Source organism: Panthera pardus, unplaced genomic scaffold, assembly GCF_024362965.1.
Source record: "Panthera pardus isolate Hobbes unplaced genomic scaffold, ASM2436296v1 HiC_scaffold_20, whole genome shotgun sequence".
In the NCBI taxonomy this organism is placed as follows: domain Eukaryota; kingdom Metazoa; phylum Chordata; class Mammalia; order Carnivora; family Felidae; genus Panthera; species Panthera pardus.
In genome coordinates this window covers 8,358,252-8,373,883 of record NW_026526766.1, presented here as the reverse complement: position 1 = coordinate 8,373,883, position 15,632 = coordinate 8,358,252, and the positions used below count along the sequence as shown (strand labels likewise).

Sequence of the window (15,632 nt, the reverse complement as noted above, 5' to 3'; positions counted from 1 at the left end):
TGGACAAGGTAAATATGAACGATGCCCGCAATATTCCATTGTATGGACGTACCACATTTTGTTTTTCCATTCATCAGCTGATAGGCATTTGGGTTCTTTCCACTCTGGCTATTGTGAATCGTGTTGCTATAAACATTCATGTCCAAACAGTTGTTTGAATGCCTGCTTTCAATTCTTTGGCATGTATAATTAGGGGGTGGAATTGCTGGGTCATACGGTGGTTCTACCAAAGCTTAATTTTGATTCTCGTTTTTGACAAGCCTTCTTAAAATGGTCTGAGATAATAACATGCTGCTGGCATTACCTTGTCTCTAAAGTCAATGTGGTTCTGGAGGATGGCTCTGTGGTAAGTGGCTGTCCTTACAAAATCTTGCATCATGTTCTGCTGCTGGGAAATGCAGCCATAAAACTGTGGGGGAAAAGACAAGGACAGGGACAGTCAACAACCCATAAGTCATGGACATATGACGTCCCCTTCATGCACATATGGTTCTGAGAGCCACCTTGGTCAAGGTAGGCTTAACCTAATACACAGGCAAGCTGAGGCTCTGAAGACACAGTGACCTGTCCTTCTTAGCTCTGCTTGTAAGGTCTAGAACTGTAAGTGGACCCCAGACTTTCAGCAGGTGCTTCACGAGATAGATTCAGGCCTCGATGTTGGTCAGACAAGTAAGTGCCCAGGGTCCCTCCTCAGAGCAGAGGCTATGAGGGTCAAGAGTAACAGCGATAAGAGAGAGAAAGGCCAGAGCCAAAAGGGATGTCCCTAATGAGTCTCATGAGCCAGGAGAGAAAAATAGGACTTGGACAGAGGTCTTGAGTGAGAGCGGGAGGAGAGCAGGAGGTAGTGACGATGATAATCCTGATCAGGCAAGCCAGCCCTCTAGCCCGCTCAGGTGTATCCGCAGGTGTGCATCACATGGAAACTCAGTTCCACCCGGAACAACTTTCCTGACCTGGAAATACTGCACAGCTGATGCCTCTTCTGTCCGCTGGCTGAACACCGAGGGCTCCTTTTTCTCATTCCGGCAGCTTTTCAAGGTATTTGAAAATGAGCTGAGATCTGCAGGGACAAAAAGCAGACCCGTTTCTACACGGAGGGAAGCACAGAATTCACCACTACGCTCTTTACAAAATTCTGGGAAAATAGTAGAGGATTCAAAGGGCAGACGGCACCTGGGTGGCTCAGTCAGTCAAGCATTCATCCAAGTCTTGATTTCGCCTCAGGTCGTGATCTCGCAGATCTTGGGTTTGTGCCCTGCATCAGGCTCCACGCTGCAGTGCAGAGCCTGCTTGGGATTCTCTCTCTTTCCCTCTCCACCCTCCCTGGCTCATGCCCTCTCTCTTTCTCTCTCTCTCTCTCTCTCTCTCAAAATAAATAAACTTAAAAAAATAAAAAGAAAGAAAGAAAGGGCGCCTGGGTGGCTCAGTCAATTGAGCACCCAACTTCAGCTCAGGTCATGATCTCACGGTTCATGGGTTCGAGCCCCATGTCGGGCTCTGTGCTGACAGCTCAGAGCCTGGAGCCTGCTTTGGATTCTCTGTTTCCCTCTCTCTCTCTCTCTCTGCCCCTCCCCTGCTCACGCTCTGCCTCTCCCTCTCAGAAAAATAAATAAACATTAAAAAATTAAAAAAAAAAGAAGATTCAAAGGGCATGTTCATCCCCAAACACACACATGATAAGGAACGGCAAGGTGGCTATGGGTGCCACTCTGAGATGTGACACCCTTACGTACACTTGTCACACATATTTGCATTCACCAATATCACATGAGAGAGCTTAATGGAACACATAGAGACTGGGCTCATGGGATCCTCCTGGTCCCACATTCACAAAGCTAAACAGGTTTATTCTAAGTAAGTCCTCTGGGGAAGGTGATTGTTGATGATAAGGAAAAAATATATATGTGAATACAAAATATGCATATAATGGATATATATACATATGTATATCTATATAATCTCATTCTATTGTAACAACAGGGTTCTTTTTCACACTTCTCTAGGTGTACAGAGAAAAAGGAAAATAACTGAAGATATGTGAATACAAGGCAAAGCTTTCTATTATTTGAGGAAAGGAATACATAAGTGAAGGCTCAAAAAAAATCCCCAAAGTGGTATCACTAATAGCTAACACAGCCTACAAGGCTGTCAAGTTTTGTGACTTTTGACTTAGAAATGTCTTTGAGGGGCGCCTGGGTGGCTAAGGTGGTAAAGCGTCTGACTTCAGCTCAGGTCAGGATCTCACGGTTTGTGAGTTCGAGTCCTGCCTCAGGCTCTCTGCTGTCAGCACGCGACCCACTTTGGATCCTCTGTCCCCCCCCACTCTTCCCCTCCCCCACTCTCAGTCTCTCTCAAAAATAAACACAAAATTTTTAAAATAACTTAAAATTTAAAAATTTTTCAAAAATAATGTTTAAAAATGCAAAAAAATTTTTCATAATTACAAAATCAGTATTTGAAAAGTGTAGAAAATTCACAAAATGCAACAAACCCAAATGAAGAAAATAAAAATAATCATCTCATTATGCAAGCTATTAATTACTATTCACGTTTTGGTGTATATTCTCTTGGGGTGTGTGTGTGTGTGTGTGTGTGTGTGTGTGTGTGTAAAAATTCCTCTTTGCACAATTTCATCCCATTATTTTATAAATACATCTTTTAATTTAAGATACTATCGGGGTACCTGGGTGGCTCAATTGGTTAAGTGTCTGACCTGATATTGTCTCAGGTCAGGATCTCACGGTTCGTGGGATCAAGACCCATGTCAGGCTCTGTGCTGACAGTGGAGCCTGCCTGGGATTTTCTCTTTCTCCCTCTCTCTCTGAAAATGAATAAATAAACATTAAAAAAAAAAGAAGAAGAAGAAAAAAGTACATGAATAACTTCCCGCATTTTTAAGTAGTCTCTTGACATGACTGTTAATGGATGTATGTTTCAGATGGACATGCCATTTCCCTATAGTTGGACCCCAAGTCCCTACCCTGGCGTACTATTTTGGGATGACAGAGCCCAGCACCTGTATCTTTAACTCTGTCCCTGGTGACTCTGATGACAAGACATTCTTGAGAACTCCAGTTAACAGAACCTCCGTAAAAAATAAGTATCCTAACTCTATATTACAGTAAAAGAGACTCTAATTCTTTACGATTTCCTCCTACGTGGGCAATCAACAGACGAATCGGTATTTCTGTTCCCCCGTGACATTTACCTTTTGACTGTTTTCTTTTACAATTAAAAAAAAAACTCTGTAAATAATGTGATCATATGAAATTTAACAATTCAGAAAAGAAAGCCCAGAATAAAAAAGGATTCTGAGGTATAACCACTAATAATATTTTGGGATAAAATTTCCCAGTAATTTTTTTTCATATATTTTTATCTCTCTCTGTATTATTTACAATAGTACTGAACTCTCCTGTTTTACAACCTGTTTTTTTCTTTTTTCCTTTTTTTTGAGAGGGTGTGCACGCATGCCTGTGAGTGGGGAAGATACGGGGTAAGGGAGACGGAGAATTTCAAGCAGGCTCCATGCCCAGTGTGAAGCCGGACGCGGGGCTCCATCTCATGGCCCTGAGATCATGACCTGAGCCAAAATCAAGAGTCGGATGCTTAACCAACTGAGCCACCCAGACCTCCCTACAGCCTGCTTTTTCATGAACAATAGTTAGCTTTTTCTGGTCAGTACTTTTCATATAGAATCTCTCGACTACACATAAAGCTATAGAGCCCATTAATTACGGTTTCCTTTTGGTCTTGTTTTTCCGATTTGTTCCCAGAGGCAACAGTTTCACAGACTTAGGAGATCTTAATTTCAACAAGATTTCTAACCATGTTCCTTCAAATTTTGGACCTAATTATTTCCTTGTCAACTTCTACAGGGGGTCAAAAGTACCAACTCTACTCAACTACAATTTTCTATATTTGCATTTTATTCCCTTCAAAAGACATTGGGTACTATTTTGAAACTTCAAAAATGTTTTAAAACTTTGTTAGATAAAAGCTTGCAACAAACTGGGTATAAAAAGGGAACACGCCTCAACACAGCAAAAGCCATACATGACAGTCCTTCAGCTGACAGTGTGCTCAACAGTAAAACATTGAAAGCTTTTCCTCTAAGACTGGGAACGAGACAAGGATGCCCACTGTCGCCATTCCTTTTTAACAAAGTGTTCGAAGTCCTAGCCAGAGCAATTAGGCAATACAAGGAAATAAAAGGCATCCAAATTGGAAAAGGAGAAGCAAAATTGTCTCTATCTGCAGACAAATAGAAAACTCTAAAGACTCCACCAAAAAAACTGTTATAACCAATGAATTCCGTAGAGTTGCAGGATACAATATCAATATACAAAAATCAGCTGTGTTTCTAAACACCAACAACGAACTACTAGAAAGCAATCCCATTTAAACCTGCATCAAAAAGAATAAAATATTTAGGAATAAACGGGATCAAGGAAGTGACGCCAGCATCTACATACTAAAATCTGTAAGACGTTGATGAAAAAAGTTGCAGATGACACAAATAAGGGGAAATATCTCCTGTGCTCATAGTTTGGAAGAATTAATATGATGAAAATGTCCCACACTACCCAAAGCAATCTACTGATTCAGTGCCATCCTATCAAAATTCTGAGGGCATTTTTCACAGAAAACCAATCCTAAAATTTGTATGGAACCACAAAACCCCCAACAGCCAAAGCACTCTTGAGAAAGAAGAACAAGGCTGGAGGCATCACACTTTCCGATTTCAAACTATATTACAAAGGTGTAGTAATTAAAACATTATGGCATTGTCATAAAAACACACAGATGAATGGAACAGAAGAAAGAGCCCAGAGATAAACTCTTGTTTATATACTCAACCAAATTACAACAAAGAAACAAAGAAGGTATAATGGAGAAAGGATAGTCTCTGCAATAAATGAGGCTGGGCAGAGTGGACATCCACACGCACCTCTGGATATCCACTGGACCCCTTACACCATGCCCAATAGTCAACTCAAGATGGATTAAATTGTGGAACGTAAGATCTGAAACCATAACGCTTCTAGAAGAAAATGGGGTAAACACTTCAACATTGGTCTTGGCAATGATGTTTTGAATTTGACACCAAAAGCAAAGGCAACAACAGGAAAAATAAAGAAGCGGGATGACATCAAACTAAAATGCTTCTGTGCCGCAAAGACAATACCAACAAAATGAAAAGGCAACCTACAGGATGGGAGAAAATATTGGCAAATCACACATCTGATAAGGAGTTAATATCTAAAAAATATATAAAGAACTCACAGAGCCCCACAGTAGGAAAAAAACCTAATCAATCTGATTAAAAACTAGGCAACGGAATTGAACAGGCACTCTTCCAAAGGCATGCAGATGGCCATCAGACACATGAAAAGACGCTTCATATCGCCCATCATCAGGTAACGCAAATCGAAACCACAGCGAGACATCACCTCCCACCTGTCAGAATGGCAATCATCAAAAAGCAAAAGATAACAAGTGTTGGTGAGGATGTGGAGAGAAGGGAGCCCTCGTGCACTGTTGGCGGGAATGTAAACCGGTGCAGCCGCCACGGAAAACAGTAAGGAAATTCCTCAAGAAGTTAAAATAGAACTACCATCTGATCCAGCAATCCCGCTCCTGGGTATATAATCCAAAAGGAAGTGAAATCATTATCTCAGCAATGTCTGCACTCCCATGTTCATTACAACGATATTCACAGTAGCTAAGACAGGGAACTAGCTTAAGTGTCTGTCAACAGATGAATGGATAAAGATGCGAGAAATACTTTATGTTAATATATACATGTATATTATATATTATATAATATCTGTTCCCCACAATGAAATATTATTCAGCCATGAGACAGAAGGAAATCCTGCCATTCGTGACCACATGGATAGAACTTGACAGCATTATGCTAAATGAAGTAAGACAGAGGAAGACAAATATAGCACGTTATCGCTTACACGTGGAATCTTCTTGTAAAAAGTCAAGCTCCTAGAAAGAAAGAGAGAGTAGAAAAGTGGTTGCCAGGAGCTGTGGGGCAGAATAGGATAGGGAGAGGCTGGTAAAGGGATATAAATGTTTAGCTACAAGATGCACAGGGTCTGAGGATCTAATGTATAACATGGTGACTACAGTCGCTAACAGTGGATTGTATAATTGAAATCTGCTGAGACTACTGAAATGTTCAAATGTACCAAAAAATGAAATGAAATGAAATGAAATGAAATGAAATGAAATGAAATTTCTCAGACATACTAAAAAAAATACCAGAAGATATTAGATAATATTTACCCAGCTCTGGTCTCTTGGCCCCTGTCCAATTCCCTCTGATCTCACAGGGACAGCCAGCAGTGGTTTGTGTCACCCATGTGTGAGTTCTTTGAATCCTGGGCATCTAAGCTGTTTGGGCTTTCAAAGCCTACAGTAAATTCCTTTGTTCAACGCACAGTCTTTTGAATATTCTCAACCGTCTCCATACTTTGGGGGAAATCCGAGCTCTTAATACAGCCAAAAATAAAGGGTGCCTAGTTTAGCAAACAGGATGCGTGACACGTGGGAAAGTATCATTTTTGGTTAACAAACAAGATTATGACTATCAAGTAACACGGTTAGTCTTGTGTCACTCACCAACTGACTCCAAAGGAGACAACCGTCTCCAAAGGAGACGACGGCAAAAGAGAAGTTCCAACAAAGTTTTAGGTTACAGCAGTATCCATGCGACACATAACCGGCCTTCCAAAATAAACAGTAATTGTATCTATCAGCTCTATTATGTTTGCTATTTGAAAAATCCAATATCGGGGCGCCTGGGTGGCTCAGTCAGTTAAGCGTCCAACTTCGGCTCAGGTCACGATCTCGCGGTCCGTGAGTTCGAGCCCCGCGTCGGGCTCTGGGCTGATGGCTCAGAGCCTGGAGCCTGCTTCCGATTCTGTGTCTCCCTCTCTCTCTGCCCTTCCCCCGTTCATGCTCTGTCTCTCTCTGTCTCAAAAATAAATAAACGTTAAAAAAAAAAATTAAAAAAAAAAAGAAAAATCCAATATTATTACACTACAGACACTACAGTCACAACTCTTTCAGAGTCTCTTGTGTAACAAGTTTACGATGTATTTATGGGATTCAGAAAGTAAGAAGCATCCAGGAAAGTGCAGGAAGCAGCATCAATTAACTCCTGCCTACGATGATTTCTGTCCCAATGGCTGCCAGGAAAATGTTTTCCTTACAAGCCACCCTTACCTTTACTTTAAGTGGTTAAATGAATATGTACAAATAAAGAAAATGTCTGTGTTTCCATGCGAGGTATGAGGATTTTTTAAAAATTTGTTGTAATTATTTTTTTTTAACATTTGTTCAGTTTTGAGAGACATAGAGAGACAGAGCACAAGCAGGGGAGGGGCAAAGAGGGAAGGAGACACAGAGACTGAGACAGAGACACAGACACCGAGCTTCCCAACGCAGGGCTCGAACCCACGAACCGCGAGATCATGACCTGAAGGATTTTTTTTAAACACACTTTTAAAAGGACAAGAAATTTAATTGTTGACTTCTCCCTCCCCTCAGTGTCCAGAAGAAAGGACTCTGGAGGACACTGTGTTAAACGATCCAGGCCCCTCTAACAAAGTGCCGTAGAGCGCGTGATTTATGAACAACAGAAATCCATCTCTCACAGGTCTGGAGGCTGGAATTCTGAGATCAGGGTGCCACGCATGGTCAGGCCCTAGTGTTGCAGACTGCTCGCTTCTGGCGGTGTCCTCACATGGTGAAAGTGGTAAGGGACCTCTCTGGGGTCTCTTTTATAACCACTTCCCAAAGACCCCACCTTCAAATACCACCACATTTGAGGATGAAGTTTCAAAATATGAACTTTGGGGAGACATAAACCTCCCGTCTGTGGCAATTCTCAGTGGAGGACCCAAAATGAGACGCAGCCAGACGCAACTTCTCTTCCTTGATTCTCCAAACTAGGGGGAGGGACTTTCGCCAAGAGGAGTGAAGGAATCTTTAAATCCAGCAGGTACTTTTGCCTTTGGAGAACATTTTGGCAAGAAGAGCCTTTTTTTTTTCTTTTTTTTTTTAATGAAAAAGCTTTTTGATCTGCAGGCATCATTTGTTTACAAGATGCCATTCATTCTGTAGGGCCAGGAAGGCTCCCAGAGGAGAGAAAAGAAACGCCCGCTGTTTAGAACATAATTAAGTCTAAATGGATGTTCACGTTTGCATATTGGCTCCTTCCGGCCGCTCAGGGTAGAAAAGGTGGGAGGAGAGGGGTCAGAGCCAGGGCTCTGGAATAAAGAGGTCCCAGTTGGGTAGATTCCAGAAGCGAAGCACAGGGCGGGGCATATAGGAAGGAGGAAATGCCCTCTATTCCTAACAAAAGCCAAGTCCCTCCGGCAAGGCATGAATCGTGAGTCAAAAGGGGACTTCTTTCAAAGGACACACTTATCCACACTGTTTGTGAAGAGGGCAGCCGCTCTGGCTTAAACCGCCATGTTCTGTCATTTTCACCACAAACAAAAAGATGCAATTTTCTCTACCACGTAGATATTAACCGTGCTACAGCCATGGCTCTCATCATTTTCCTTTGATTCTCGAGCTCGATTTCGGCTTCTTCGTACCAAGCCATTACTTTTCAATTTCAGCATGCAGTCATACTCGCGGATCAATAGACTACGGAGATTCACCGTTTCCTTATTGTTGTTCCTTCCAAAAGACCAGATTGAAGGGATCTGTTTTTGTTTGCTCGCTTCTCTTAAATAGCTGCTATTTACAAGAGATACTGTCTGTAGTGCTTTCCATGCAGAGTTTATTTACCAAGCATCTTTCTTTGCAGGAAAGGGTAATACCTGTCTGACTGCATCACCTGTTCTGGCCACATGTCCCAAAATTGTACCAGAAAATACACAACTGACAATATGATAATCGCAGTGTGGATTTCTTCTTCTTCTTCTTTTTTTTTTTTTTTTAAATAATATGTCAAACTCTAAACACTGTAGCAGACATGCTTTGGGGCTATCGTGACTCATTTACCGACAGCCTCTTTTATTTTTTTCTCTAGCTCATCAGCTCAAGTTTGCCAAATCAAGCTCAGCGTGCTGGGCACCTAAGGAAGCGATCTATTTTCCTGCAGTCAGTACACAAAGGAGACAACGAAGCAACGACTCGCCCCATTCAATTCTCCTTCCCCTAGCTTCACGGTCTGGGTGCCCCCCCTCTCGGGATGGAAATGGGCTAGGGAAGACTGCACTGTTCCTCCTATCTGGGCAGAGCTGGACAAACAGGTGTACCCATGGGGGCATCATTCAAGCAGTATGGGTAGGAGGCCAACAGCTGCAAGCTGGTCTTCTCTCTGAACATACCCCCCACATGTATACTTGCAGGGGACTCTGCTGCTGAGTGAAATTCAACTGAAGGACGGCCCTTCTTACTTCTCATACAAGCAGGTTTTCTTAGTAAAGTAGCAGAAGGATTTAGACATAAAGTAGATTCCTTGAGCGGTCGACAGAGCACTATTACAGGATACTGGCTATTTCTGGGGCGCTTGGGTGACTCAGTCGGTTAAGCGCCCGACTCTTGATTTCGACTCAGGTCATGATCTCACGGCTTGTGAGTTCGAACCCTGCGTCAGGCTGTGCGTTGACAGCGTGGAGCCTGTTGGGATTCTCTGCCTCTCTCTCTAGTCCTCCCCCGCTCGCCCTCTTTCTCTCTCTCTCTCTCAAACCAAATAAATAAACATTTAAAAAAAAGACACTGGATATTTCTATTGTACGCATGGGAAAACTATGGGAAAACTAGACAAACAGACGGCTTCACCAAACGTCCAGCTAATTTCTCTCTCATACCGTTTTTGTCTCCTTTTGGGGGAAAAAAAAAACAAAAAACAAAAACAAAACAAAACTTGTCAGCATTCCTTGAAAGCAACTGCCAAATCAGCCTCTCTCAAAACAAAAGTACTGAGGCACTCTCAGAAACTGAATGTTCGACTCGCTTTGCTTTTCTCTCCGAGCCTTGCAATTTGCAATCCAAACCTGTAATTCATGATCCAAATACCACTTACCTAACACTATTTTTGTCCAACCAAAACATTAGTACAAGGCACTGGGGAGAGCCATTCGGGAGTATTTTCTATACTTGTTACATCTATAAATCTTTAGAGACTTCTGCAAAAAAAAAAAAAAATGGGTCACACATTCTATCAAGTTTCTGAGGCGATTTTCATGCATATCTTAAAAACCAATTAAACACTTACTGAGATGATCGGCATTGACCTAAACATGTAAAATGGCCTCACCATTTGTGAAGGTAGGTTTGGAGGGAGGTTCATTCATTTGTTTGAAGGTTGAGCCAAGTCCCTCATCCCCGTGGGATCCTCATCCTCCCGCCCTGGTGTTCCACCGCCGACAGGAAAAGCCCAGAATCTAAGCACTGTGTGGTCTCCAGTAAGCAGAAGGAACAGGGGTCAGCCTTGGACAGAGGGATAATTGACTGACCCCGCACAGGACCAAGATTCTAAGCAAAGGACATCAGTGAAAACTCGTTGGTTGGCAAGTGGTGGAAATTCAGCTAAGTTGAACTGAAAGAGAAATGCTCCGGCTCACAAAACTGACAAATCAAGGATTAAAATTCCATTTTCAGGAATGGCTGTGTCCAGGATCTCAAAGGATAGTGCTGAGACACCCTCTCTCTACTTCTCCCTCTGTTTCCTAGCTCTGCCTCCCCATCTTTCTATCACTGTCTCTTTCTCTCTTTCTTAATCCCTATTTCTCGCTTCAGGCTTCACGCTCAGGAGGACGAGATGACCCATCACAGAACAAGATTACCACCAGCGTCTCCGGAACGACACCGCAACCACCCCAGCAGAGCCAATCTTTCTAAAACGTTCCAACAAAAGCCCCAGACCGAACCTCATTGAACCCTGTTCAATTAAAGACCCATTCCTGAGTCCGTTGTTCTGGCCAGGGGTCCGTGTCCATTGACCAGACTCGAGTCAGCCCTGTCTGAACCCAAAGGAAAACTGGGCGTCTGTCAGCAGAAGAAAGAAGAGTAAGGACTGACCAAAGCACAGCTGACCAGTGCTGAGAGAGAAGTGGAAACATGACAGAATAAGTGGGAATGGGAAGTACAAGTGAGAAGATCAGTGTGCCTCAAGGGGCCAACTGCGGAAAGGTGAGCCATGGAAAACACACATTCAGCTGTGTGGCTTCTGCAGTGTTTGAGCTGTGGCTAGCCCAAACCCAGGTTTTGCTCCCAGCAGCAGACTGAGTCAACACTTCCGGTCCTGGATCATGTTGCAGCCCTGATGTGGCACATTTTTACCAGCTCCATATTCCTGTCCACACCCGCTGAGAGTATCTGGCCCTGCTCACACCTCCTGGCATTCTGTTTCTACCACTGGATTCCCATATCCCACCCAGCAGAGCATCGGATCCTGTGTCCCACCTTAGTTAAGAATGAGTTGCTGGTGGGGCGCCTGGGTGGCTCAGTCGGTTAAGCGTCCGACTTCGGCTCAGGTCATGATCTCATGGTCCGTGAGTTCGAGCCCCGCGTCGGGCTCTGTGCTGACAGCTCAGAGCCTGGAGCCTGCCTCGGATTCTGTGTCTCCCTCTCTCTCTGACCCTCCTCTGTTCATGCTCTGTCTCTCTCTGTCTCAAAAATAAATAAACGTTAAAAAAATTAAAAAGGAAAAGAATGAGTGGCTGGACAGCAGGGTCACGCAGGCTGAAGGAAGAGACTCAGACGCCGTTATACAGTGGATGGGCTCTGGGGCTCTGAAGGGAGGTTATCCTGCAGAAACTACTGATTGCATTCCTTTTCACACCCAAAAAAGTTCTGGAAATAGATGGTTACCAGACAGGAGGTGGGTGGGGTGGGTGGGTGAAACAGGTGATGGGGACTAAAGAGTATGCTTATCATGACAAGAAGAAAAAGAAAAGGGGGCGCCTGGGTGGCTCAGTCGGTTGAGCATCCAACTTCGGCTCAGGTCATGATCTTGCGTTTGTGGGTTCGAGCCACACGTTGGGCTCTGTGCTGACAGCTCGGAGCCTGGAGACTGCTTTGGATTCTGTAACGCCCTCTCTCTCGGCCACTCCCCTGCTCATGCTCTCTCTGTCTCTGTCTCTCTCTCATAAATAAATAAAGCATTAAAAAAAATTTAATGACATTTAACAACTTTAATCAACGTTTAAAAAATTTTTAATGTTTTATTTATTTTTGAGAGAGAGATAGAGCACGAGCAGGGGAGGGGCCGAGAGAGAGGGAGGCACAGAATCGGAAACAGGCTCCAGGCTCTGAGCTGTCAGCACAGAGCCCGACGCGGGGCTTGAACCCACGAACCGCGAGATCATGACCTGAGCCGAAGTCCAACGCTCAAGCGACTGAGCCACGCAGGCACCCCAATACAACTTTTTTTAAAAGTTTATTTATTTATTTTGAGAGAGAGGTGTGGGGCAGAGAGAGAGAGGAAGACAGAGAATCCCAAACAGGCTCCACATGTCAGCACACAGCCCAACTTGGGGCTTGATCTCATGAATAATGGGCTCGTGACCTAAGTTGAAATCGAGAGTCGGACACTTAACCAACTGAGCCCCCCAGGCGTCCCACAATAGGGGACTTTTATTTTTTTTTTAATTTTTAACGTTTATTCATTTTTGAGAGACAGAGAGAGACAGAGCATGAGTGGGGAAGGGGCAGAGAACGAGGGAGACACAGAATTGGAAGCAGGCTCCAGGCTCCGAGCTGTCAGCACAGAGCCTGACGTGGGGCTTGAACTCACAGACCATGAGATCATGACCTGAGCCGAAGTCGGACGCTCAACCGACTGAGCCACCCAGGTGCCCCAATAGGGGACTTTTAGATCGAGCTTTTAAGATCTCAAAGCTAGCTCTTTTTAAGATCTAGCTCTTTTCCACTCAAACATGGATTTAACAATAATACTACACAGCTGTGCTACCTTACAATGAATTATTCTTGTCTTCCTTTTTTTTTTTTTTTTGAGAGAGAGATAGAAAAACTCACCTACGGTGGTTTTCTCAATGACACGAATCTGTAATTGGCTGGAAGCAGGGATATGCACGTGCCTTCGTAGCTCAATCTCTTTGCTATTCTGTTGTTTTCTCTTTCACATTTATACAGCTGGTTCATTGGGTGCAAAATGACTGAGCACAGGCTAAATCCAGCCCTCAGGCATTTTTAAATTTGGCCATCCTGTGTCTTAAAAACCAGAAAAATTTCACAGGAAATGTGAGTTTCTGGCTAAAAGTGTGCATCAGGATATCCCTGGGTCTGAATTTCTCCGTGGCAACAACCACCACAAGGGAAGGAGCTGCTGTCGTGTTTTGAATGCAAACGGATCTCCAGGTGGCCAAGGGGGAGGACTTCTCATATTTGCAACCGGCCCTCTTCTGGGCACTTCTGTCCCCGGCCTGGGCCCTGCTGGCATTTGAGTCTGTGCTCCCATATCCCCCAGGATCCACTACAAAATTAAGTGGACAGCAAGTCTGCAACTGAAAATATCAACAACCCCCCTTCTATTTCCAAGCATCATGAAGTCAGAAAAGCTACAGAAAATGATAGACGAAATTTTACCATGCTGCCTTTTCAATCACATGTTAGTTTCATTTCGAGCTTATAGAAGAAGCTGTTGATCTTCTTGGCAGTGACTTTACTTGGCTATTTTGTGCAGATGCTCAAGAGAGCACATTCAAACTCTAAGTCTACAGCGCTTAGATAAGCTCTAGGGATGGGTCCGGATCATTCCTGAACAACTCACCTTCCCAGCACTGTGGGGCTGCTGACTGTCCTGAGTGTCATTTCAGCGGTGAAGATGAGTTTCTATCAGGGCATCTACCTCCCCTAACCCTCCCCTACAGCTAGAGATGATCTAGGGACCTCAGGAGTGTGACATCCATAGATGAAGAGCAATCCTGCCCAGCAAGGATGCCCATAGCATGGCCTGCATTATCACCCTCTCCTCACAAACTGGCCCAACCATCTACTTCCATGAGAAACGGGCCCAAGCATCTACCTCTGTGATAAGCAGCCAATGGGTACAGTCGAGTTGAATGAATGCTCCTTGGTCGACATCCATCTGTACTCTCCTCATATGGAATGGTGTATACCATGGACCCAAAGTCAGGAGGATTACACTCAATGATATTGGTTACAGGCAGTGTTTTCATGGCCAAAGCCAGCAGGTGTTGTGTTTTTTTGCTTTGTTTTTGTTTGGTGTGTGTGTGTAGGGGGTGACTTAGCTGAAGCTTTAACTACACGCCAGCTCTCGAATGAGCACTGAGCTTAGAACTCTTGATATTCTCATTTGAAGGATGTTCCACATATGATTAGGGGCCCACGCTGAGAAACTTTCTTCAGATCTAATGCCAAAAGGAGCTTTGCTTGATATAGTCTGCCTGCTGGCCACTGCTCTGCCCCTGTGGGCATTGAGAATCTTGTAAATTGATCACGTTTGCCCTTCTGCTTGGGTGCCAGGATGCTGAGAGCCAAAATCATGGGTCTGCAGTAGTATTTGTGGGTCCTATGCTATGCAGATTGGTGTTTTAATGTCCTCTTGGCCTCAGTTCTCTGTGCTTTCTATATTCTCCCTGATCTTGAAATGTATGGATTTTAATTTTCTTACATAAATATGTGTGGAAACTCCACTTTCATGGTAGAAGAAATTGGGAGCTGGATTCACGGATGGAGGACGGACAAAAAGATCGATCTGTTGATTCCACCGTTACTATATGAAGATTTAACAGACCGGTTAAATCGGTCTGCAACTTTCTGCCTCACTTTCCACACAATAACCACCCTCCCCCTCCCCCGGCTCTGAACAGCAAATACAAGGACTTTGGAAGCAACAGTGTTGGTCCCATATGCTGAAAGCAGATGGGAGCTGCACTGTCTTCATAGTAGCATCTGCCCAGGAACCAAAGCGAAGAGGAGGAGGCTGGGGGAAAGAGCAGGAGGGGAGATAAACACAAAAGAGCAATCAGGAGTGGAGAAGAGAGATACTTCCTGCTACCAGTCTCAGCCACGGTTAAAAAGCAAGCACATATTTATGAACTGCTCCATTTGATATTTTCACATTCATGGTGTTGTTTAATTCAATCCCCACTGCCGGGAGGTGTTATGATCTCTGCTGTACAGATGAAGGTGAGATACAGACACAGTTTCCTCCGAGTCAAATTAGCGAGGCCAATGTTTATTGCCCCTACCAGCATCTGCATTCCAGAAAGTGGGGAATTCTAAAACATAGGACTTTGTCTTTCTTTTTCCTTTTTCTTTTATTTTTGTTTTGAGAGAGAGAGGGAGAGAGAAAACACCAGAGTGAAGGAGGGGCAGAGAGAGAGGGAGAGTAGGACATTCTTGAAGAGCATGTTCTACACTGGAGGGCAAAAGGAACAAAGACAGAATTCAGAGGTACTAGACTGAGGTGACATAACTAACAGAGAAATGGCTTAGCTGCAGCCAGAGAGACTGATTACACAGAGAAATGTTTTTTTTTTTATGCCCAGCACTACAAAATCATGACAGTCATGGCTTTTATGTGTGTAAATGCAGAATTCCCTTCTTTGGAAACTAGTTTTCCATTATTCTAGGTTGGGAAAATTATGCCCAAAACTTTTAAAAAA

At 43.8% G+C, this 15,632-nt stretch overlaps 1 protein-coding gene across 2 annotated transcripts in view; it reads right to left on the bottom strand.

Annotated features, from left to right (window-relative positions):
* Positions 1–15,632, bottom strand: part of PUM3 (pumilio RNA binding family member 3) — a 335,654-nt gene that overhangs the window by 192,201 nt on the left and 127,821 nt on the right. Inside the window, exons 1-3 of one of the 2 annotated variants that reach the window (XM_053907768.1) lie at positions 6,301–6,418; positions 954–1,060; positions 305–409 (exon numbers count right to left, since the gene is read on the bottom strand). In XM_053907768.1, coding sequence (XP_053763743.1) covers positions 305–409; positions 954–1,060; positions 6,301–6,403 — 315 coding nt within the window. In that variant the 5' untranslated portion in view covers positions 6,404–6,418. Of the gene's footprint in view, positions 1–304; positions 410–953; positions 1,061–6,300; positions 6,419–15,632 lie in introns of those variants that run through there. The other variant, XM_053907767.1, reaches the window with a different exon arrangement.